The sequence below is a fragment of the Crinia signifera genome, chromosome 5 (genome assembly GCF_055691185.1).
Source record: "Crinia signifera chromosome 5, ASM5569118v1, whole genome shotgun sequence".
NCBI classification, from domain to species: Eukaryota; Metazoa; Chordata; class Amphibia; order Anura; family Myobatrachidae; genus Crinia; species Crinia signifera.
In genome coordinates this window covers 239,646,395-239,670,539 of record NC_139221.1, presented here as the reverse complement: position 1 = coordinate 239,670,539, position 24,145 = coordinate 239,646,395, and the positions used below count along the sequence as shown (strand labels likewise).

The 24,145-nt window shown below is 45.0% G+C and overlaps 2 protein-coding genes across 4 annotated transcripts in view; one reads left to right on the top strand and one right to left on the bottom strand.

Moving 5' to 3' along the window:
• Nucleotides 1-1,496, bottom strand: part of NGLY1 (N-glycanase 1) — a 64,322-nt gene extending 62,826 nt beyond the window's left edge. Inside the window, exon 1 of the mRNA XM_083188718.1 lies at nt 1,202-1,496. Coding sequence (XP_083044844.1) covers nt 1,202-1,323 — 122 coding nt within the window. The 5' untranslated portion in view covers nt 1,324-1,496. The remainder of the gene's footprint in view (nt 1-1,201) is intronic.
• On the top strand, nt 943-22,900 carry OXSM (3-oxoacyl-ACP synthase, mitochondrial). Of its 3 annotated transcripts, none has more exons than XM_083188734.1 (3): nt 943-1,222; nt 10,226-11,205; nt 22,407-22,900. In XM_083188734.1, the coding sequence occupies exons 2-3, from the start codon at nt 10,232-10,234 to the stop codon at nt 22,807-22,809; spliced, it is 1,377 nt and encodes a 458-aa protein (XP_083044860.1). In that variant the 5' UTR covers nt 943-1,222; nt 10,226-10,231; the 3' UTR covers nt 22,810-22,900. The 3 variants fall into 3 exon arrangements, with proteins under 3 accessions (XP_083044860.1, XP_083044859.1, XP_083044858.1); XM_083188733.1 differs by having other exon boundaries at nt 943-1,415; XM_083188732.1 differs by having other exon boundaries at nt 948-1,589; nt 22,407-22,899.
• The last annotated feature ends 1,245 nt before the right edge of the window (nt 22,901-24,145 follow it).

The window sequence follows — 24,145 nt, the reverse complement described above, 5'->3', positions numbered from 1 at the left end:
GCCCGAAACATGGCGAGTGCAGCAAGCCATGCGATGGGACGCGGTACACTTATGCAGTATCCATGTCGACGTGGACACCAAAAATATGTATCGACCTTCTGTCAAAGTTGACCTACGGTATGTCGACCATTTTTAGGCGTCAAACTAAAGTCTGTCGACTCCCTATCCCATAACCTGCTATTAGGGGGGAGGGCAGGAGGTAGAGACACATGGAAAGTGGGGGCTCAAGCGGCTAATGACACTGCTATGGGTGGAAGGCTGATATAAAAAGGTGTGCAACATGGAAGGGGGGAGCGAGGCGCAGGTGGGAGACGTAGAAGGTATGAGTGAAGCACAGGTGTGAGACATAGGGCCGTATTCAATGAGAATTTTGACGATGTGCAGCGAATCCTGTTTAGGATTCGCTGCACATTCGCCACTGCCCGCCGCGTTCCGGAGCCTTGCCGGAGTCAGGCACAGATGGTGGCAGACATGGAAGGGGGGAGCAAGGCGCAGGTGGGATACATGGGAGGGGGGAGCGAGGCGCAGGTGGCAGACATGGAAGGGGGGAGCAAGGTGCAGGTGGGATACATGGAAGGAGGAGCAAGGCGCAGGTGGGATACATGGAAGGGGGGAGCGAGGCGTAGGTGGGAGTATTGGAAGGGGGAAGCGAGGCGCAAGTGAGATACATGGAAGGGGGGCAAGGCGAATGTGGGAGACGTGGAAGGGGGGAGTGAGGCGCAGGTGTGGGATGGAAGGCGGGAGCAGGTATGAGATGTAGAAGGTATTATGAGCGAAGCACAGGTGTGAGACGTAGAAGGTATGAGTCAGGCACAGATATGTGATAGGGAAGGGGGGAGAGGGGGCACAGGTGTGAGACATGGAATGTGTGACATTTTTTTTTTTTTAATATGGCCCACTGGAGACTGCTGATTTACAGAGACACGAAGCTGTCACTGCTAGAAGGAAGTAGTAGCCGGCGTACTAGTATACAGTAGTACATGGTGGAGCCACAGACGCGCAGTCAGTGCCGGGGCAGGCAGCTTCCGCTACTGGCTGCTAGTTACTATCCGGTCATTGCCACCGGACCTGCCGCCGCTGCCTTCTCCGCCGTTATTACTATAGTCACTTAGAAGAACAGTGATGTAACGTGTCAGAGTCACGCTGCCGGAACACATGTGGCGGTGTGTGAACGTCACAGACAGTGCAGCAGCCGCCTCACCTCAATATATTGTCGGCGTAGGTAAGCAGCAGCTGGGAAGCGTCCATAAAGACCTGGCGCCCGTTCTGGCAGAGCTCGGTGATGGCGGAGGTAGAGGAGGAATCGTGGGCAGCAGCCGCCATGACTAGTAGCAGCAGGCCAGACAAGCAGGGAAGCCTATGGTACCGGGAAGCGGGGCAGGCACACGGCGCAGGGCCGGATGTGAGGAGCAGCAGTCAGTGTACACCCTCTCCCCCTCACACCCGCCGCCGGAACACACCCACCGCACAGTGAGTGACCTATCTCCCCGGGCTGCCTGCCACACGCCGTGACTGAGCGCAGACTAGCGCTGTAGCTGTGACCCCGCAGCTCTTCCCTGCACTGCTTACACTTTGTGGGGTTCTGTCAGGTGAGTTACTTTTGCTGACTGGGTCAGAGGGAACAGGTGCAGGGACAGGGTGCTGGATTGGGCAGTGCAACACCGCAGACCATCACGCAGTATGTACCCATGGACAGCAGCCCATCACGCAGTATGTACCCTATGCACCATAGCCCTTCACGCAGTATGTACCGCAGCCCATCGCGCAGCGCAGTATATACCCATGCAGCTCAGCCCATCGCGCAGTATGTTCCCATGCAGCGCAGCCCATCGCTCAGCATGTACCCACGCAGCGCAGCCCATCGCGCAGTATGTACCCACGCAGCACAGCCCATCGCGCAGTATGTACCGACGCAATGCAGCCCATCACGCAGTATGTACCGACGCAATGCAGCCCATCACGCAGTATATACCGACGCAATGCAGCCCATCACGCAGTATGTACTGATGCAATGCAGCCCATCACGCAGTATGTACTGATGCAATGCAGCCCATCACGCAGTATGTACTGACGCAATGCAGCCCATCACGCAGTATGTACTGACGCAATGCAGCCCATCACGCAGTATGTACTGACGCAATGCAGCCCATCACGCAGTATATACTGACGCAATGCAGCCCATCACGCAGTATGTACTGACGCAATGCAGCCCATCACGCAGTATGTACTGACGCAGCGCAGCCCATCACGCAGTATGTACTGACGCAGCGCAGCCCATCACGCAGTATGTACTGACGCAGCGCAGCCCATCACGCAGTATGTACCGACGCAGCGCAGCCCATCACGCAGTATGTACCGACGCAGCGCAGCCCATCACGCAGTGTGTACCGACGCAATGCAGCCCATCACGCAGTGTGTACCGACGCAATGCAGCCCATCACGCAGTGCGTACCCACGCAGCTCAGCCCATCACGCAGTGCGTACCCACGCAGCTCAGCCCATCACGCAGTGCGTACCCACGCAGCTCAGCCCATCACGCAGTGCGTACCCACGCAGCTCAGCCCATCACGCAGTGCGTACCCACGCAGCTCAGCCCATCACTCAGTATGTACCATCGCATCCCATCACGCAGTATGTACCCACGCAGCGCAGCCCATCACTCAGTATGTACCCCCTCCCAGCAGCCCACCACGAAGTATGTACCCACGCAGCGCAGCCCATCACAACACGCAGTATGTACCCATGCAGCGAAACCCATTACTCAGTATGTACCCCCGCACAGCAGCTCAACCTGAAGTATGTACCCACGCACCGAAGCCCATCATGTACCCATGCTGCACACATTACCTACAGTATATTGCATACACTGCTGCCCATTTTATAGTCACTGGTTTGCTTCTAGTCTATCTATCTAGCCTGAACACCTGTGGCCTGTGTCCTATGGGCTCAGCTATCGCCTAATGTAGGATTGGCCATTGACCATTGATGGTTAACTGGTGATGGTACAGATCTTGCCCCGTCATTGCCCCTGACACATACACAAAGCCCTGGCCCCAGCTCTGATTGGTGCATAGCCCAGTGAATAAAAGATCAGTGATGACAGGCCACAGATGAAACTATCAGTGATTCCCAATGCTGATGGTTTTATACCATCAAAGTTAAGTCTTAATGGTTAACCCACTGAAGGCCATCCCTCACCTAATGCTGCTCTTACACCAATCAGCAAATCTCTTATGGCCATTCCAATTCGCCGATTGGCAAAGTCCAATTGGCAAAATACAATTTGCCAAATCAGATCATCAATTTTAAAGATTCTCCAACATGCTGGATTTTGTCAAGATATCAATTATTTTGTTTTTTTAAGACCATCATTGGGACAATGCAGAATGTATGGACTGCATAACTTCCATTGCTCTATGGCAGAAATTTGCAATCTTAGTTCTCAAGGTACACTAACAGTCCAGAGGATCAATCCTTTTATCTGTGATTATCTCGCTGCTGTGATTCATTGCGGCAGCGGCCATACTTTATGGTGCCACACACAGGGCTCTGACCAATTTTATGTAAAGTTGGGCTGATTTCAGCCTATGAAGGGTTCAAGTTTGGGTGCCAGTGTTGAAATGTTGCGGTAACAGCACATTGCACCCTTTGCAATCACACTCGCTATGTGTATAGGCCTCATTAGTAGCATTGCAGTTAAGACATATTCAGCAAAAGAACTCCCAACACTAAAAGAGTCACGCACAACATGGCGTGCCAAGAGGTGCTGCTTGGTGTAACTGCAGCAAAGATGTATGAGCAAATGACTGGAAATTCAATATTTATTTGAGGTATAGAAGCAATGCAGAATAGAGACTCCTATTGGGTCTTCACTGTAGTGAAGCCAGATGCAGTGTGTGAGAATTAACTGGCTTCACTGTGACTGGCAGTGACTTCCTATTGGAAGTCCGATCTGCCAATCACCAAGGCAGTCCCATTGGGAGGTGTTCCCTCCCTCCGGGATGTCTTTCTGCGGGCTGCTGAGCAAATTCCCCGATTGTGCATGCGCAGTACCTACATCGGTACGGCACAAGCGCTGGAGCCTGTCATCTGTATTATACAGACGTCGTGACCATGATTCCCTTCTATGGGCTATTGCCGAAGCAGAGGTTCATACTGCACATGCACCAGTCCCGGCGCCTGTCATCATAGCACAGGCACCGGGAACGCTAGTGAGGGAGGAGCTAGGGGTCAGCCCGTAGCATTACACATTCATACACCTGACTGTACACCAGGACTTTGTAGCAGCCTTTACATAAAATCAAAATGCACGACCACCAATACACTGCATCCACCTCGTCTCAGGATTTATACGGTATTACCTGAATATATACAAATGAAGTATTTTTTCATTATATTGATCCTGTTTTGGAATGCCCAAAAAAAATAACAGTGTTTCTTGGATTACAAATGACAAGATTAAATTAATTAAATTGCATTAGAATTATATTGGCCAATACATACAAATTAAATCACAACAAAAAAATCCATATTAAATTAGTTGCCTCAAGGGATTGCAGGTTCATTAGTACTGATCCTTAATCCCTTACAAAACTCCGTTCTCCACAGAAAATCAAGGCTCCGTGTCCCTATGCGTGTCCTGGAGAATGTCCCAGGTGCTTTTTAAGGATCTTCTAACTATATGTGGCCAGAATACACCAAACATCCAAAGTATAGTCAACCCTTTTACGCATTTTCTCAATCATACATGGTGCTACCATGGATGATTAAAATACTGCCACAACTCAGCGGCTGCCTCTGAGGAGTTCTGTGAGTTATTAAGGTGCATTCACGTAGATAGATTTGGGCGTTCCTGAATGATCAAAACCACCAATTGTTCAAATCGTTCCATGGGTATGAACAATATTGATGCAGATGCATATACCCGCCGGTCGATTATGGAGGTCTAGGGTCTTTAATGCATGTAGAAAAACCATAGACCAATCGTTTTATGTGCACAATGAACGATTTGGTAAAGACTGTCTCCAACTCCCATCCACTATCGTTAAAGATCAATCGTTCATGTGTAATTGTTTGTACAATTGTTCACTGTTTGACACCAAATCCTTTGTCCAGTTCTGAGGAAATCATTAACAAGATTGGATCGTTTGCTAAATCTTTCTGTGTATATGCACCTTTCACTTGTTACGTCATTCAAGCATTTATACTAACCACTGATATTTATAATTAGAGACTTTCTTTTGCTATCTATTAACAGCACAGTTAAGCATGACCAGTTTGGCATACTAAAGGGAGGATTAACTAAACATCATCAATTAAACCATTTTATTAACTAGCAGGATGGCTCTGATGATATTAGATCCTATATAATAGAGGAGCTATTTACTACTAATGAACCTGCAATCTCTTGGGACAACTGTTTTAATGGGGATTTTTAGTATTTTTTTTATTTTTATATTTTTATTGTGATTTCATTTGTATGTATTGGCCAATATAATTATAGTGCAATTTAATTCAAAGGTGTAATTTCCTCTCAATCCAAGAAGCGCTGTTTCACTGTCTTTTTCTGTTTTTCTATTTGAAAGGGTAGAATATACCCTTATGAAGCAGCTGCAATTTGGATTGATTTTTAGATCAGCTCTCAATCAATAGTGTGTTTTAAAAAAAAGTCTTTCTCTATTCCCTTATCTTTTCCTACTTTCCCTTTTATTTTTTCTTTCTATTTCTTCTACCAGTTTTCTCTTTCAATTATCCTGTATAACTGCTTCACATTGGGATGTAGGAGGGTCCGAAGGAGCCAGGCACCTATGCTAAAGCTTTGAGAAGTGGGCTCCTCCCTTCTGCATCCCAGAATCCTCAGTTCGTATTAGGTGCCCACCGGAGTGGGTGCTTTGCTGAAGCTGGGCTGCAAAAGCAGCCAAAAGAAGGTAGCTAGGTTTTTGTTATTTTGTTAATTTTACACTTAGGTAGGAAACACGTATCCTGTCAGTGCCCTGTGCACAGAGAGAGATGCTGTCTGGTCTCTGTGCAGCGCTTATCAGCCTCCATATAGGAGGCTGCCTGGGCCCTAGGGTAGCCATGAACCGGCTCCCCACAGGGGGGGGGGGTCATGGGGGATGGGTGCTCCGTGATGGCATCCGCCATTTTATACAGGGTTTACAAGCTGAATCTCTGCAGAGAAAGCAGCTTGTCACAGGAGCCTGCGGGCAAGTCCAAGGGACTCTGTAGCAGGGACAAGTTGGTCTCTTCCTGTTACTCTGTTTTTTGGCGCCTTTGGAAACGCTGACTGCGGAGCTGAAGGGAATCCTGCAGAGTATTGCATTTCTCCTGGGCATCGCCATCCCCGCTGACCAGATAAGGGTCTTCAAGCTGCAGACAGATAAGTACTCTGGCATATATTGACTTTGTACTATACGCCTGACATTTTGCACTGTGTGTTCTGAACATGACAGAAGGGCATTCTGCAGTTGGGGGGGAGGGAGCTCATTCCAGATTGAGTACATGCAGAGTATATGATTTGCAATTAACCCCTGAACAGATGACTCAAGGGGATATTTGCCCTCTTTGTGCTGCTGTCCCCAGGGGAGGGTGGAACAGCCAGAACCAGCGTGGACTGTGGCCCTGGGCAGGTCAGTTACCACTTTGGTACAGGCAGAGGGATGAATGAAGTCTCCTAGACCAGGGTCATCCTCTCGGCAATCTTCTGGCTCCTTTCCCTTAACTCAAGGGGATCCAGCTTTTCTGTAGGTGATGCAGGACACGGCTCAGGGTATTCGCAAGTTTAATGCACTTATGTATAAGTTTGCTAAGGATCCTGATGTTACATCGAGACATTCTGTTTCTTCTCCTGTTTTGGATGATTTAGAGGAGGAGGTAGAGTGCAGGTCTGAAATGCCCTGGGAGCAGGGGGAGGAATTGGATAATTCTGTCCCTGGTGTAGAAGATTTGATAATAGCTGTTAAACAGGCTTTAAATGTTTCTGATGACAGTAAGACCCCAGCAAAGGTTTTTTTTTTTAAAAGACAGCGTAGAGAGGCTGTTACCTTTTCTTCAGATGAAGGTTTAAGACATGCGTCTTCAACCTGTGGCCCTCCAGATGTTGTGAAGATACATGTTCCAACATGCATTGCCACATTTTTTCCTTTAAGAGCATGCCAAAAAACCTCAGGGCATGCTGGGACATGTAGTTCCACAACATCTGGAGGGCCACAGGTTGAAGACCTGTGGGGCTTGGAAAACCCCCGATAAGAGACTCCAGATGCCAAAAAGGTTTTTGAACCTATATCCTATGCCAGAAGAGCATGTTAATCTGTGGGAAAAGGTTCCCTTGGTAGATCTGAGCACCAGTTGCTAGATTGTCAAAGGCTACTGTGCTGCCTGTGCAAGGATCCGGTGGAGAAGAAATTAGAAGGTAGTCTCAAAGCAGTTTTTGAGGGTGTGGTTTTTACCCTTAGACCTATTATTGCTTCTGCATGGGTGTCCCAGGCTATGATGGTGTGGGCAAATTCCATGTGTGTGTTGCTGCAAACAGATTCAGAGGCCTTGGTTCTGGCTGAAAAAATGAAAGCGGCAGCAGAGTATAATTTGGAGGCTGGAGAGGAGGCTCTCAAAAAATGGTATCCAGAGTGTCAGCTGTCTCTGTTAATGCAATGAGAGTTTTGTGGCTCAAGGCCTGAGATGAGGACAATGAGTCCAAAAAGTCTTTAGAGGCTTTGGCCTTTAAGGGTGATTTATTATTTGGATCGGAATGGGAATCCATTATTAAACAGGCTACAGGTGGGAAAAGTACCTTTCTGCCCACACCTGCCGCAAAACAGAATTCTAGGTTCTCTGCCTTTCGGTCGTCCTTTCCTCCCTCCTCCAGAGGAGGTGCATCCTTTAAGGGGCAGTGCAGCAGAGTAAAGTTTCAGGTTGGGAAAGGATCCCGTTTTGGTGCCCTCAATAAGAAACAGGGTGCCAAGACTGATGAGAAACCCTCAGCATGACATCCAGGAGACTTCCCTATCTGTCCTCAGAGTGGGGGGTCGCCTCTTGGAGTACCAAGACACCTGGGCATTATTAGATCAGGATCCTTGGGTCCTGGATGTGGTGTCTCACAGTTACAGGATAAACCTGAAAGGGATTCAGCCAAGCAGGTTCTTACCTACACCATTGCCCAGAGAGACACGCCTCAGAAGGGCCCTTGTGGGAGCGGCGCAGTCTCTTCAAGAGAAGGGCGTGGTAGTTCCAGTACCTCAGGGGGAGAAAAAGAAGGGGTTCTACTTCGTTCTTTTCCTAGTGCCCAAACCAGAAGGGTCATTCAGACCAATTCTAAATCTAAAATCTTTAAATCTCCACTTATGGGTGGATCATTTCAAAATGGAATCTTTGAGGTCGGTTCTGTTGAGCCTGGACCAAGGAGAGTTTCTGGCATCCATGGATATTCAGGATGCATATTTACACATACCTATTTGCGCAAAATCAGTCTTTACTGCGTTTTGCAATAGGGGACTTACACCTCCAGTTTCAGGCGTTACCTTTCGGGCTGGCAACAGCTCCGAGGGTATTTACAAAAATAATGCCAATAATGGCGGCAGTTCAACGATTAAAAAGAATAGTGGTTATTCCTTATTTGGACGATCTTTTGTTCAAAGCGGAGTCTGCAGAGAGGTTACAACAAGACTTGACAGAGGCTATTCAATTTTTGCAGGATCACGGCTGGTAGCTAAACTTTTTCAAAAATTGGTGGTAAATGTCTCCTGTCAGCTAACTGTAAAACTGTCCCAGCAGGATAATCATAAGGCTGAACAATCCTAAAACAGAATGAGATAAGAAATTAAATAACCTCTGTTCATTTGACCAGAAAATCCTGTGTTGCCATCAGCCACAAACACTTTATTCTGACCTGGAGAGGGGAAAAAGATCCCTGAATGGGGAGTTACCATGGATGGAAACATTGTCTTTGAAGTGAGACATGGGTTGCTCCTTCGTCTCTATGATGACATCCATTATCTGAAGTGGCTTCAACTTCGCCTCACCGTTCCATGCTACATGTAATCGGATTGATGGGTTTTATTTTCTAAAAAAAAATGTAAATTTCTAACTATTATATTCTTGTAACTTTTCTTTAGCGAGAAGTTTTGAAGCCTTAACGTAGATTAAAAAATCTCAATCATCGTTCTGGTGTCTGATGTTTTCCAACCCAAGAGGCATGTTACCATTTAATTTTTGTATTAATAACTTGGTGTGGATAAAGGTTAGAGCTTGCCCAGGGTGTGGCCCTAAACCCAATACTCTGTCTGGTGGCAGTAACCATGTTGTTTTATTGCATGCCCTGAGGTTATCGTTAAGATGTCACAGGCAGCGATTCTCAGGATTGCTGTATCTGGGGAATCCTTGCCTGGAATAGTGACACAGAGGGCATATTGCTTAATATGTACAGTTTATCAGTGAATAGAGGTAGTAAAGAGAGTGTCAACTGGGTAAGAAGTACATTAAGACTCAATGCTGCAACATATTTGATATTAAAGGTCACAGTAGCAAAAGAAAACAAGTAAGGTGCTACCATGGATGATTGAAATACTGTCACACGTCAATAGGAATCAAATGATTTGTGATAACTATAGGAAACAACTTCTGAGAAATTGGTTTTAGATGAACTGTCTTAAAGCCTATTTTACCAAGTATCGCTAATCTGCGTTGACTGTGAGTAGAAAGTCGTTGCCCAGACAGAAAAAACGCCCCGTACAAATTTGCTAATGCATCGTAGATTGCTATACACTCGCAGAGCCATACGCAAATCCCGACACATAGACGTCTGAGCAGATCTGAGGCTGCCACTAATTTGCAACTTAGTCAGGCTGGACGTGGCCAGCGCTGATGGCAGAGACTCTCCCCAAAAATCCCTGGGCACTTTTTTTTTCAACCTCACCTACAAAATAGCAGGTTTCCATCCAGAGATGCCAGCTTCCTGTCACTCAGTATTAAATTGTTTGTGCACTTTCTGTCTTATCATATATAGTTACTGACCACTGCTCCCTGATGACCGATTGTGATGATACTGGGCATACAAGCTGCCTGGAAAAACGTACCTAAACAATGGTGAAAACCGTACTTAACTTGGTTCAGCTGTTTCTCAGTCCAACAAATAAACAGATTTTCTCATTTATAAGATGTAAAGTATGGATAGATTATTCAGACTACCGGTTGTGTAATTTGTATCATCTGGTGTTTTCTCCCTTTCCAGACACTCATGACTTTCCAAGTGAGAGGGGTAATAATGTCTCGTCAACTCCACCATTTATTACTAAAACATATTAAAAGATTTTATCTTGAAAGAAGAGGTTTGAATACTAATGCAACTCAACGACGAGTTGTTGTGACTGGTATTGGCATAGTGTCACCGTTAGGTGTTGGCACCCAGTTGGCATGGAATCGTCTCCTAAAAGGAAAAAGTGGAATAGTTGCTCTAGAAAGTGATGAATACCAAAATATCCCTTGCAGGGTAGCTGCTCGTGTACCAAGAGGACATGGAGAAGGAGAGTTCAATGAAGAACTATATGTTTCAAAGTCAGATGTTAAAGCAATGTCATCTGCCACTATTTTGGCTTTAGCTGCTGCAGAACAAGCATTTGTTGATTCCAACTGGATGCCGGAGACTCAAGAAGATCAAGAATCCACAGGTGTGGCAATAGGCATGGGAATGGTTCCTCTTGGAGATGTTACAGAGACTGCTCTCCTCTTCCAAACAAAAGGCTATAACAAAGTCAGTCCCTTTTTTGTTCCAAGGATCCTTATCAATATGGCAGCAGGACATATCAGTATCAAATACAAACTCAAAGGACCAAATCATGCGGTTTCAACAGCCTGCACAACTGGAGCCCATGCTATTGGAGACTCATTTAGATTTATCACTCATGGGGATGCTGATGTAATGGTGGCAGGTGGAACAGAGGCATGCATCAGCCCATTATCACTTGCCGGGTTTGCAAGAGCTAGAGCACTTAGTACAAGCTATAATGCAGATCCTAAGAAGGCATGTCGGCCATTCCATCCTGATCGAGAAGGTTTTGTTATGGGAGAGGGAGCAGCTGTGTTACTATTAGAAGAATACGAGCATGCACTGGCAAGAAATGCTAAAATCTATGCTGAAGTCTTGGGCTACGGATTGTCAGGGGATGGTTGTCATATAACCGCGCCAAGTCCAGAAGGTGATGGAGCATTCAGGTAAATGTCAAACTTTCAAGCATACTTAGTCTTTGTTAAGCTTAAATTGTCAGCTATTTCAATCTCCGTTTGTAAAGGTTAAGAGAAAAGAGTAAACAGCTGAGGTGAGTAAGCATCTGATTCATTTTTGTTTTACTTTATTCCTACCAAAACATCTATTTTTGCCCGTGCATCTAGTTTCATTAGAAACTGACTAATGTGAAGGTAAAAAATTAACACGTTATTCTAAAATGTTGAACTCTTAATTTAGCTGTGGCATAACTTTAATCAGTGCTAGGTCTGCAGGACACATGGGCCAAGGAAGTACCAAGCCAGAGGCGGATCCAGGATAAAATGACAAGGGGGGCACCATGATAGGAGAGGGTTTGGGTGGGGTGGGGGGAGTGTTAGTGGTGCCATTGTACATGCTAAGAGAGCGGTGAGAAAGAGGAGGAGAGCAGAGAGAGGGCAGGAATGGGATTAAAAATAGGCATTTAAAGTACACAGGCCCACCTTGGCGTCAAAAGTGAAGGATGTAGTTGTGCGTAGGCGCGCTCTGGGAAAAGGGATGGGGCCACTCAAAAGGGGTGTGTCCTTGAATGTAGTGTACCTCACCATATACCACTTCTACACATAATGCAACAAAATACTAGACCTCATTATACTTGCCACTTACACATGCCACATGGATTGAGCCAAAATTCTAGTAATGCCACACAGATTGAGCCAAAATTCAAATAATGCCACACGGGTTGAGCCAAATTCACATAATGCTACAAGAATTGTGCCAAAATTCACAATATGCTTCATAAACAGGGACATTGTGCGCCAATAACACCATAATGTCCATTACATATGCCAAACACCATAATGCATATTAAAAATTATGCTGCATAAATGCTGCTTACCTACATGCTCATTGCCAGGGGTTCCATGCTTGTTGCCATGTGGGATTACATGCTCATTGCCAAGGGGGAATACATGCTCCCGGTAACTGGGGGACAGCCGCCGCCGGGCAGAAGTGACGACCACTTAACTGGCTATATCTTTGGAACCAACTGACCCATTTTACGTGAGACCAGTATCCTATTGAAGACGTTTTGAGTGTGCTTCGAATGATTTTGGTTCCGTGAAACTGGCCCATTTGATTCCAGAGAAATCTGCCCTCAAAAAACATTAACAGCCATGAAATTACGTTTCAGAAAAAAAAAATGGGCTTACCCGCAATATCTCCTGAAACAATTGGCTGATATGGTCCAGCCTGGTATCAGATTGAAGGCCCAGAGATTTGTGTTTGTATGAGATCGACCATGAGCATCTGTGATGCGGGAGGGGGGGGGAATTGGCTGCCTTTGGAACCGGGTCGGGTGCGGAATTAGCGGGTCCCACATTATACTATGGATAAACCGGTCCAGCTTTTATTGGAAAGCCCCCCCCCCCCCCCCTCGGAATCCACCACTGTACCATGCCACTGACTCCACAACCAGGACAGGCCCTACTGTGTGCCGCTGCCATGTAACCTTTGTTGTAGCTTTCTAAAAACATTGCAACAAGATGGAGGTTTTGAAGAAGTTGTTAGGAGGCTAGCTGCACACGGGCCCTTCCATACATTCACTCCTCTCAGGATTATTTGTTACTAGACAGCAGGATTCAATTTTCTTTTTGGTACTTGTGTAATAGCACGGCACCCATTACATAGTTAGCATAGCATCTCTGTCAGTATCAGCGTAGTGTTCGCGCGGCCAGCGTAGTTAGTGTAGTCAATCAGAAGTAGCGTAGTGTTCCCGCAGCCGCTTAGCGTAGTCAGCATCCCTGTCAGAAGTAGCATAGAGTTTCCACGGCCAGCGTAGTCAGCGTTCCTGTCAGATTCAGCGTAGTGTCAGTCAGTCAGCGTTACGCAGTTCCTGAAACACCCCCAATGGTGTGGCGAGCCCCGCAAGGGGACGTGGTACGTGTCCCCCCGACCTGTTCATACCACCACTATCCACATCGGCATGGAGTTGATTTTATAAAGTGTGGCGAGCCCCGCGAGAAGATGTGGATTACTTTACATGTATTCCGCGTCCCCTCGTGGGGCTCACCACACTTTAGAAAATCAATTCCACGCCAACGTGGATAGTAGAGTTATGAACAGGTCAGTGGGGAAGCGTAACGCGGGGCTCGCTGTGCTCACCATGCTTCGGACTGGCGTGGATAGTGGGGGTTTGAAAAGGAGGCATTTGCCAGCATGTAACATGGAGCACTGGCAAATGCCTCCTTTATTGTGCATAAGATGCTCTTGCACCCACATACCCCCTTTGTGCACGAGACGCACGTGCTACCGAACCCCCTAACCCCATCTCCCTGATGTGAACACAGCCAATGTTGCCGTACCCTGCCACAATAATTACTGAGACGCAGGAGTGTCTGTGACACATCTGCGTCAGACAGATGGAGCCCCTCTCCGCCGGCATGATCCCCTCTCTGCCGGCGTCCGCCAGCACAGGGGATTTGGCGGTTGCCGGCACTGTGTGAGACGCTCACTAGGCTTGCCGGGGACAGAGCCATGGACACCGGGGACAGAGCCGGGCTGGCGTGGAGTCACTATGCTAACTACATTAGGCAGCCGTTGGGCTACGCTGACAGCGTAGCTTAGCCTACACTGAAAACGTAGCGTAGCCGGGCGCTGTGCTATTATACAAGTACCTTCTTTTTTATTTAGAATGGACAGTAATGACTAAAATTGCTTTGTGTAGCAAATAGTTTATATGAATAATCATTTCAGGTCTTTGAGTTTATTACAAGCAGAATTCCAGGGAATTGTATTTCTTTTATCCATGTAGATCAATAGAGAACACTGGGTTTTGGATGAGCTGGAGTCTTGGCACTAAAAAGTTACAGTTTTAACTAGGCACACTCAATGCACACACTGGGTTAAATTTACTAAGATTGAATGGGTATGAATGCACGTATTTCTACCCATTCGATTTAAAATATGGCTGTAAAATTAGCATCAGCTAATTTCGAATCAGCAGAATTCGGCAACTTCAGTCGAATTCTGGGGTATGAATGAATACACCATCGTTTGAACTTGGCCGTATATGGCCAAGGTTTCTATGGTGGTGTTCTCGCTTACATTCGAACTGCTGAATTCGTAGCCAAAAATAGGAATGGACAATTTGCGTTTTTGGTTGAAACCTGCAAGGATCAGTCAGATCCTGTAAGGATCAGTCAGCATGGGGTCCCCCTGCCCAAGTAATATCATCCCTCTGCTCTTTGCTTCGGTCCAGGTTTCTCGAATACTGGGGAAAATTAAATCTGGTCCCCCTGTTTTAAAGAAACTAACACTGGGCTCTTGGCCTGGTCCTGTTTACAAAAATCCAGAGGACAAAAAAAAATAGGGATCCCCCCTATTTTTTTTAACCAGCATCGGGCTCCAACAGCCGCTGGTGCCATACCACAGCTGGGGAAACTTTTATGTAAGTTCCCCCTGATAATGTAATGTGCATCTATACATGGATACATACTGTACATTACTAATTCCAAAATAATATACTTTTACTTAACATATAATTCATAAACAATACAACACCTAAATACTGCCCCTTTCCCACTGCAGCTCTTAAACGTTATATTGCCATTTTTTCCCCACAATTTACCGTTTAAGGCTGCAGTGGGAAAGCGCCAGAGTTGAAATACCGGTTAAAGTTAACCGGTATTTCAACCCGTTTTAAAAGCAGACTCCTACACGTTTATGAAAGACAGGCACTCTTTTTTAAACAGTTCACTGCGATGGGAATAGCACTTAAATGGTATTTAAAACGGTAATCTGCTGCAGTGGGAATTCTAATACAGTTTTAAATACCGTTTAAAAATACCAATACTTAAAACGGGTCTGCAGTGGGAAAGCAGCATACATCTCTTCTCCTTTTTCTACATGTTTCCCAACTGGATCCATACACTCTGCACAAGGTCTCTCTCTCTCGTCCACACTAATTATTTGCTCCCATTACCTATTACAGGAGTTTATTTTTTTGGCTGAAACTAATTTTCTTATACATCAAGACTTTCCTCTAGCCCAGTGATTTTCAACCTTTTTTACCTTGCGGCACACTAAATAAGATTTTAAAATTGACAAGGCACACCATAAGATCCCCAAAGGGCAAAAAACATTGTCCCCCATGAGAAAAAAACAAACCTAATGGCCCCCATATAAAAAACAATCACAATGGTCCCCACAGGTAACAAAAATAAAATACAGTGGCACTTTACATGAAACGAAGAGAGCAGTAAATAACAGTTGAACTGGTGGTGGCTGTAAACTGGTTTGGACATCTCTAGATCTGGGGGCACACTTGAGAACAACTCAAGGCACACTAGTGTGCCACGGTACTGTGGTTGAAAAACACTGCTCTAGCCTCTTTCAGGCAGCTTATAAAATTTTAGAGGTGTCACTGGTTAAGCTGGCCATACACCAGAATGATATCTCTCCAACCAGCCAACTAATTGGCTGGTTATAAAGATAATAGTTTGCTACCAAACACTGAAAAACATCCAAAAATAGCCCTAATGGTCCTTCCAACTCAAAAATCAAACCTGTTACGGGTACGCTTTCTCTTTCCTGAAGTGTCCTCCAAGACAATTCTTCTCTACCACTCCACCAACAGACCCTGGAAAAGCATAGACAGTGAAGGCTGTCATCCCTGTCCCACTGTCTCAACAGAAATGGGTACTATTCTACACTCTTTTTGGTTCAGACACCAAATGGGTCCTTTTTTTATTCAGAATTTAAAGTTGCTGAACAAATACTTTGTTACCCAAGTTCAGCATGAAAACTCTAGGCTCCATTGTCCTGGCAATGTGGCCTGGGGAATATATGGTCTCCTCAGATAAACAGGATGGGTACCTATAGCACCCTGTCATCCACAATATCTCATTTTTGCTGTACTGCAGAAGCATTTCCAATTTCAAGTCATACCCTTAAGACTGTCTACAGCTCCCAGGTATTCAACAAGTTCATGGTGGTGATGGCGGATCATATCTGGGGAAAGGAATTTGAATGCTTTCTTACCTGGGCAACTGAAATTGCACATCCTTCAATCTGCTCTACTGTCAAAGGGTTTTAATCTGGGCTCCATGGTATCTACCTCTGACATGGTGGAATACACCCAGTTTTATGCCAGGCCTCTGCAATGCCTAATGCTTTCCAGATGGAAAGGTCTACCCATCAGAATCAAATCTCAGACCATGATCCTTACTCAGAAGATTTACACATCCCTCTCATGGTGGCTACAAGCAGCCAACCTGGACAATTGGCGACCATTCTGGGTTTGACTCTGGACTGTTACCATGGTCTCCAGCTTTCGAGGGTGGGGGCTGTCACGGGCAGTCTCTTCTTCCATGGCCGCTGGTCTCTATCATGGTTTTTCAATCAAGATCTTTGAAATTTGGGCTTGGTGCCGGGCATTTCCAAGGGTCTCATAAGGTTCTGTGGTACAAATTTAGTCAGACTAAGCTTATATAAATCGGCAAGGAGCCACTCTCGGTGCAGGAAGTAACTTCGATCTTCGATTGGGGGAACTCCATCTTCCACCCATTTTCCGCAATATTCATTCCAGGTAGGGTGGCCAATCCCTGGATCAGGATCGGCGGGATCCCAGAAGTTGGGCCCAAAATGTTGAGGATTTCAATCCTGGAATTGGAGTATCCAATCCGGGAATTTCAGAATTTGACTGCTCATGCAGAGTCTAATGCCAGGCAGCGTCTGAGCACTCGGTGGGTGGCCTGCGCAGTGTGACTTAGTCATAGGTCATGCTGCGTAGGCCAGATCTCCGCCGCTGGTGCGCTGCCACGGTAACATTCATTTTTGAGCGAGTGGCCTAATTGTGGAAGGCATGGCCAGGTCCCCTTGGTACAAAAAAGTTTTAGTGCAGCTGTGGTGCAGGGGGGCTGTGGAGCCTCTCAGCTGGGTCAATTTGGGCTCAGCAGCCTCTCTGCAGTGTAGCACACTCCAGCATGTGCTGTGCTGCCGCTGCTTGGGTGGAAGGGGGACTGGGTGTGGCAGACCAGGGCCCCCACCGGGTCCCTCTATCAGACCCCAGCCTAGGTAATTGGTACCCACCCTCCATCTCTGTGGCCATGGTATGCTCTGTGGATATCAAGGAATAGTTTTATTTAATACCTTATATGTGTGAGGTTAGCAGGCTGACCGTAAGTCTGTAATTATGATATTTTATTATTTGTAGTGAAAAATGTACACTTTAGTCAGTCTGTACCCTGTAGTCTCTATGTATGTCTATATACCCCCTATATGTGTGTGTAGTTCCAGATCATATATTATTAGGCTGTATAATCCCACCAGAAATGTAATGTCTGTATTTCCCAGGACTTTATTCATGTAAGCATTATACCATTGATACCATTGGCAATCTCCACAGGGGGTGATCCAATTACCCTGCTATTGTTCTGCTATTTACAGGAAAGAGATAGCAGAGGAACCATCTCCACAGGGGGGTTTACCATTCTTTGTAAACCTCTGGGCTCTAGCAGACTTTGTGGAACCAGGCACCGCAGGGGGTGATCGAATCCCCCTACTATCAACAGGAAGGTTGTCCACAGGGGGTGATCAGCCCATAATGTAATCAGCCGATTATTGTTCCTGCTGTTTACATGAGGGTGATAGCTGAAGGACAATCACCGCAGGGGGTGATCAAATTCCCCTGCTATCAACAGGAAGGTTGTCCACAGGGGGTGACCACCACATAATGTAATCAGACTGTGTTTTGTATCTTGTATTGATACTCCCTTGCATATCTGTGGTCACTTCCAGACTTACTGGAACCGACCCCAGCAGGGGGGGGGGGGGGCAGCAGCAGTAGCTGGGAGGGGATGATACCTGACTCTTGAATCCACCAATCAAGATCCACTGCAAGCCCACTTTTGGTTTGTGAACCGTGGGAATTTGGAAGTTTTTAAAATGACTTGTACACCTGCCAGCTCAGTATGTTAGTCGCAATCCTGGCTAGAGGTGATACTCTGCCACTGGATCTTGTGGAACACATCGTTTGCCCGGGAAGGGGGCATCCTACCAAGCTCTGGTGTGGAGCGTCTGTGTTGTGGGGATTTACACAGGTTTCGGCTATCACTGCTGTGTGGATTAAGTGATAGTTTGTGCTTTGGAACTGCTGCTACAAGGACTGCCATTGGACTGCTACCCGATAACATTTATATGCTACATTTGCCTCTTGTTCCTGTCTTTATCTACATGTGTGTGCTGTGATAAAAATAAACCATATTTTGGTTTCATCTGCTCGGTGTCTGAGTGATTGAGGAACTCGTACCCTCACAATATGTACAAACACATTTGCTTGATGATAATGACACAGGTTCTGTTTTGGAGTCTGAATGTAACAAAAAAATCATTGATTCAGAATTCCGTACTCCAGTTAGCATCTTATAGAATACAGTTCTGCCTACAGTATAAGCTATGCGCGAAGTGTGTGGGTATTATTATTATTATTATTATTATTATTATTATTATTATTATTACTACTACTACCTGCAACTTATACTCCATCCTGTAGTAGCCATTTTATACAACTCTGAAAGCATATAAAGGATGCCCATTTTCATGATTTCTAAACTGGCTAATTCTGTGCCCTTTGCAGACCCTGACTTCTGCAGCCTTATAATTATACAGGAAATATTTAGCATATTATAATAATTGCATAAATCAGCGCTTAAACTTGAGATTCCTGTACTCTGTATTCATTCTAAAATCTGTATTATACAGTTTGGCCTTGCATGGCAACCATTGCATACAAATGTCTGTCATTTCCATGGAAACAAGATTTTCATTCATTTTTTTTTTTCTGTCTTTTTTTTCTGTTTTAATTGGCTCTGTTCAGTGGTTCATAGAGCCCTCACTGGTAACCGCAGTAGAATAAAAAAAGCAGTCATCAAAAAGCACCAATACTTGGAAAAGATGGTAATCTTAACCTAGGAATAAATCTATATTTCTCAGAATCTACAAGGAATCAGAGCTTTCAGCATAATGAAAGCCTCTAGCAGCTCTCATTTTATTGAAGGAAGAGTTGCTACTGAAAATCATGGTTGTTTTCTTTACTCAGTCCGATGTTACAGTAGGTGAACCTGTCGGAGTCTGCACTCTGATCCTTAAGGGCATACACACGTAGAGATGTGTGCTAAGCAATTTTGCTAAGCTATTGAGGGTAGGCAGATTGCCTATGGATAGCATATACACATCCAGCAATGTGTGCTAAGCGATTTTACTTAAGCAAAAAAAAAAAAGGCTATCGCTCATTCTGTACACACAGAGCGATTTGCAGTCAATTTCTATGCAATTTGGCTAGATTTTGACAGCATGCACTGACTTAACTAGCGGGCAGTAGCGACATGCGGGACAGCGCATCCCCATCGCTCAGGAGCATACACATGTAGCGATTTGTGCTTACTTTCTAAGCAATCTAGTCAGATCGCTTAGAAAATAGCCTAAAATCGCCCTGTGTGTATGCCCTTTTTAGAGTACAAATAAACAAATACAGATTTGCATTATGGTCAGTGGTTACATTCTAGAAATTGTTTTATTACCTATAGCAACACATTCTATTTAGGAATTTAAAGATGTGTTTTGACAGTGGACACCTTTTTACACATCTGTTATAGTACATTGGTTTGTGCCTTGTCCACTGGTGTGAACGAACAACCGCCTATACTTCATGTGCTACAAGAATTTCTTATTTAGAGGAAGTCAAATTTGTGTGAAAATAAATAAAATTCCAAATGATTCACTATTTTATACACTCCTAAACAATCTTTAGTGTTTGTATAAGCAACACAACACGCTGACTGAGTCATATTAGGGTGTCAAACCAGTCTGAAAATTTAAAGGGGATTTTTACTTATGGGCTGCAGCCCCCATTGTGAAATCCGCCACTGTTCTCTGCCTAAGTGAAAGTCCATGGCCAATATGTAAAAGCCTGCACTGTGCACTTATTTCTTGAATGCAGCTGCAGAAAGGTCTGCGGTTTGTCCCACATATTTGTGGCTTGAATACGGTTACCTGTGGTTGTCCTAGTCTTGAATTATGGTGATAGAACACTTTGCACAGGCTCATCTCACTCATACCTGGACACAGAGAATAGCATGCTCCTCACATTCAGTGGCATCGAGAGGGGGTGGGGAGTACTTTTTACCCAGGTCAGATGGAGGGTCCCAGGGCCCGCTAACCCAACGCCCTCTCTCCTTGCAGAGAGCTGGCCACAGGGAGAGAGAGAGAGAGAGAGAGAGAACAGGCTGGCGCTGCTGGATCCTCTGTCCCCTGCCCAGCAACTGCTGTACAGTGCTGAGCTGGGAAGAGAGGCAGCAGCAGCCTGTTATAACTTTCCTTGAGCGATGCCGTCTGCCGGTTTAGGACACCGGTACCTCTGCAAAGGTGTTTTTTTTTTTTTCAGGAGCGTGGCCATGCCCCCTGCCATTAGCCATGCCCCTTATTTAACCAGGGCCTGGCTGAGCTATTGGCGCCCCTGCTCACATTCTCCTCCCATCCCTTACAAAGTCTGCATGCCAGAAGGAATACTATGTTTGAGGTGTGATAGGATTGTATATAGGGAAGCCAATCTCTGGGCATTTTTTCAATCCCGGGATTGGCTTCCCTGATAAAATAAAAACGCCCCGGCCGCACCCGCATATTTACTTATATTTGCGGGTGCGGCCTGGAGCAGGGTGGGCGTGCAGATACAGCCGTGAGCTGGGTTGCTAGGTGGGTAGACTAGCAGATATGGCCAGGAGCTGGGTGGGTGTGCTGATAATGCCAGGAGCCGGATGCTGGGTGGGCGGGCGATCTGATAGGGCCGTGCGGCTGTGTGGCCTGCACAGCATGACATCTGACCTCGTCAGGCTGCGCAGTGCTGCCAGGTAGGGGAGAAGCCGGGCAGCGCCTGAGCGATCCCGGTATTGGCCACCCTAATTGTATAGTGGGCCTGAATTACAGTATGTATGTAAGTAAAAAAACAAATAACACTGTGTTTGGAGCAAACCATGTTGCCATGCAAGGGGAGCAAATACATTTAAATATTTTCTGTGCAGGATAAATACTGGCTGATTTTACATGTAGCCCCCAAATGTTAGCTTTATTTGCAATATAGATTTCAGTGTGAGCAAACCCACCCAAATCCCAACTCTCTGGGCCAGTTACTTGATTTTGTTGTTTTACTTACAAACATGAATCATGAAATGTGGTAATCTGACTTTTTAGTAGTTTGTGTATTTACTACGTAATTCTATATCGTGGAGCAGAAATGATGTGCTGCAAATTGTGTTGTGGTGGTACAGTATAAGCAATTTGTTTTAATGTTGTTAAGTGAGCTGATGCATACATGTAAGAAATTGTAGGTTACCATGTTAATCGCTTTCATGTAAATAGAAAGTTGTGTTTTGTAGTACTGTGCATGTAACTGAAGTGTATGTGTTTATGGCAATATTGCTGTGATTTAAGATACAGAATTCATATTGGAATGTTTTTGGGTGAACTTTGTGTATATGGTTTAGGACTGATTTATATTCAACAATTCTGGCTGTATACTCCGCAGTGTTAATAATGTATATGTATAGGCTATGTTTTTGGTAACCTGCTTATAGAACATATTGGGTGCAATTCAATTGTTTATGCATGCCCAATCTCGCCTAACGTGACGGGAGATCAGGATGGTGCAATTCAATTATTTTTTAAAATTGCGCCGAGCATACCTAGAAGTGCCGGGCTAGTTGTGTAAAACTTGATCAAAGTCCTGGAAAGTGCCGGTAGAGTGCCTAAATGGCACTGAATTGAATTGCTGCTGATGGGTGACTTCTAGTGGCGGATGCCCATTAAACATCTGAATCCCCCCCCCCCCCCCTTCCCCCATTGAATGTATTCAGGGACAGATGCATTTGCCACAGGCTACATACTGTATAATTGTTAATGATGATAGCAGTATAGAATGCGACTAGGTTTGCAGTACTATTTTTAAATGAGAAGTGTAGCTAGATCTAATACATATATCTTTGGTTATGAAGTCAGACCTTTGATGACAATGGTGCCTGTTTTATCATATACAATTGGAGTTTGGGAGTAGGGGTGAGTAAAAGGAAATAATCACAAGGCAGATGTGTCACAATATCACAAAGATGTATATTGGGGATTGTTATCTTAAATGATGTCTGTTTCTTTCTTGTATAAATAGGTGCATGAGGGCAGCCATTAGAAATTCCAGACTCCAGATTGAAGATGTGGGCTACATAAATGCTCATGCAACCTCCACTCCTCTTGGGGATGCCGCAGAGAACAGAGCAATCAAAATGCTATTTAAGGAACATGCATATTCTCTAGCAGTATCTGCAACTAAAGGTGCTACAGGTCATTTGCTTGGCGCTTCTGGCGCTATAGAAGCAGCCTTCGCAGTTCTTTCCTGTTATTATGGAATAGTGCCGCCTACTCGAAACCTTGATAGAACGGAGCCTGAGTTTGACCTTAATTATGTCCCTGTTATAGCACAAGTGTGGAAACCTGGAAAGAGACGTGTAGCTGTAAGCAATTCATTTGGTTTTGGAGGCACAAATGCAGCACTGTGTTTTGGGAATTTGTAAAAGGTTTTGTTTTAATTTTAACACTTCTTGCTGATTAAATTTGAAAACATAAACTTTGTCTGAAATTTGTTGAAATTTAGGGGGGGATTTACTAAAGGAAATTTGTAAAAAATAGGTGTATTTGTATCCAGAAATACACTTATTTTTGACATTTACTATCCCGAAAATACGGCAGTTCGTATTTGGATTGATAGCACATCAATACGATTACGAATTGCCATATTTTCGGGATAGAAAATATCAAAAATAAGTGTATTTCTGAAAAAAAATACACCTATTTTTTTACAAATTTCCTTTAGTAAATTTCCCCCTTAATCTTTTTTTCTTCACTTGTATGAATGTTTCATTAAAATGATAATAACCCCAAAATCCAAATCTACATTATAAAATGGAACTTTCTTACATCACACATGTACAAATGTCTCAATACTGTGACCGATGATGTGCAGCAAGATCTTCCTATGCATCATGTAGCGGAGTGGAAGCTATTTTTACATCTTACTACAGAGGCAAAACGCATCATCCTTCATTGATTTTTTAAAAGGAAAAATTACGGGGGTAGGGCTTCATGGGTGTCAGGGGCGGAGCTATGCTGCGTGTTCCGGCCCCTTGGGGAAAAAGCAAAAACTAAACTATTCATTTAAGATTGACATTGATGGTGGGAAACCATCTGGTTCTCCACCATCGATGGTAAAACTATTCGACATCAGCCATAAACCATCAATGATTTCTAATGATCGATGGCCATCCCTAAGCCATACCGTTCACGCAGCAATAAAAATTCACAAGCATGGGCTTGGATAACCCTGTTATAGAGTCTCTGCAGGAAAAAAAATGCATTGCTAAGCCTTCCCAACCCCAATTAAGGTCTGTGAGGATAGTGTGTTATCCTCAGTAAAGGTAATCCCTAACATAATGCTCTACCTCCTCACCATTTTTAAAGTCTAGGCCATGGGAGTACCAAGGTAATAGCCTTAGTCCCTTGTATGTATTTTTGCTGTCATTGTATATAACATCCCCCTCCTAACTGTGCCAGTACAAGAAGTGCTCCAACCTGTCTCCTATATATTAGCACTACATTACAGTAACTTCCCTTGACACCGGTCTGTATGAAACTCGCTGAACAAATCTACATTGAAAATGTCCATCAGGTGAGGGTAACATGACTTCCACCCCCACAAAGGTCTACTGTTATTTTAGGTACTTGTGTATTAGCACAGCGCCCACTACGCTATTTGCTTAGTGGGCTATTCTGCCTAGTGAAATCACATCGCATGCTATGTAATCTCACTAGTTAATTTATTCACTGCACCCTGATCGCCGATCGCATAGCATC

Excerpts from the sequence above, each read along its gene's own strand:
- OXSM (XM_083188734.1), top strand. The coding sequence starts at position 10,232 with ATGACTTTCCAAGTGAGAGGGGTAATAATGTCTCGTCAACTCCACCAT. Across the intron at positions 11,206-22,406 it reads GAAGGTGATGGAGCATTCAG|GTGCATGAGGGCAGCCATTA; the intron begins GTAAATGTCAAA and ends TTGTATAAATAG.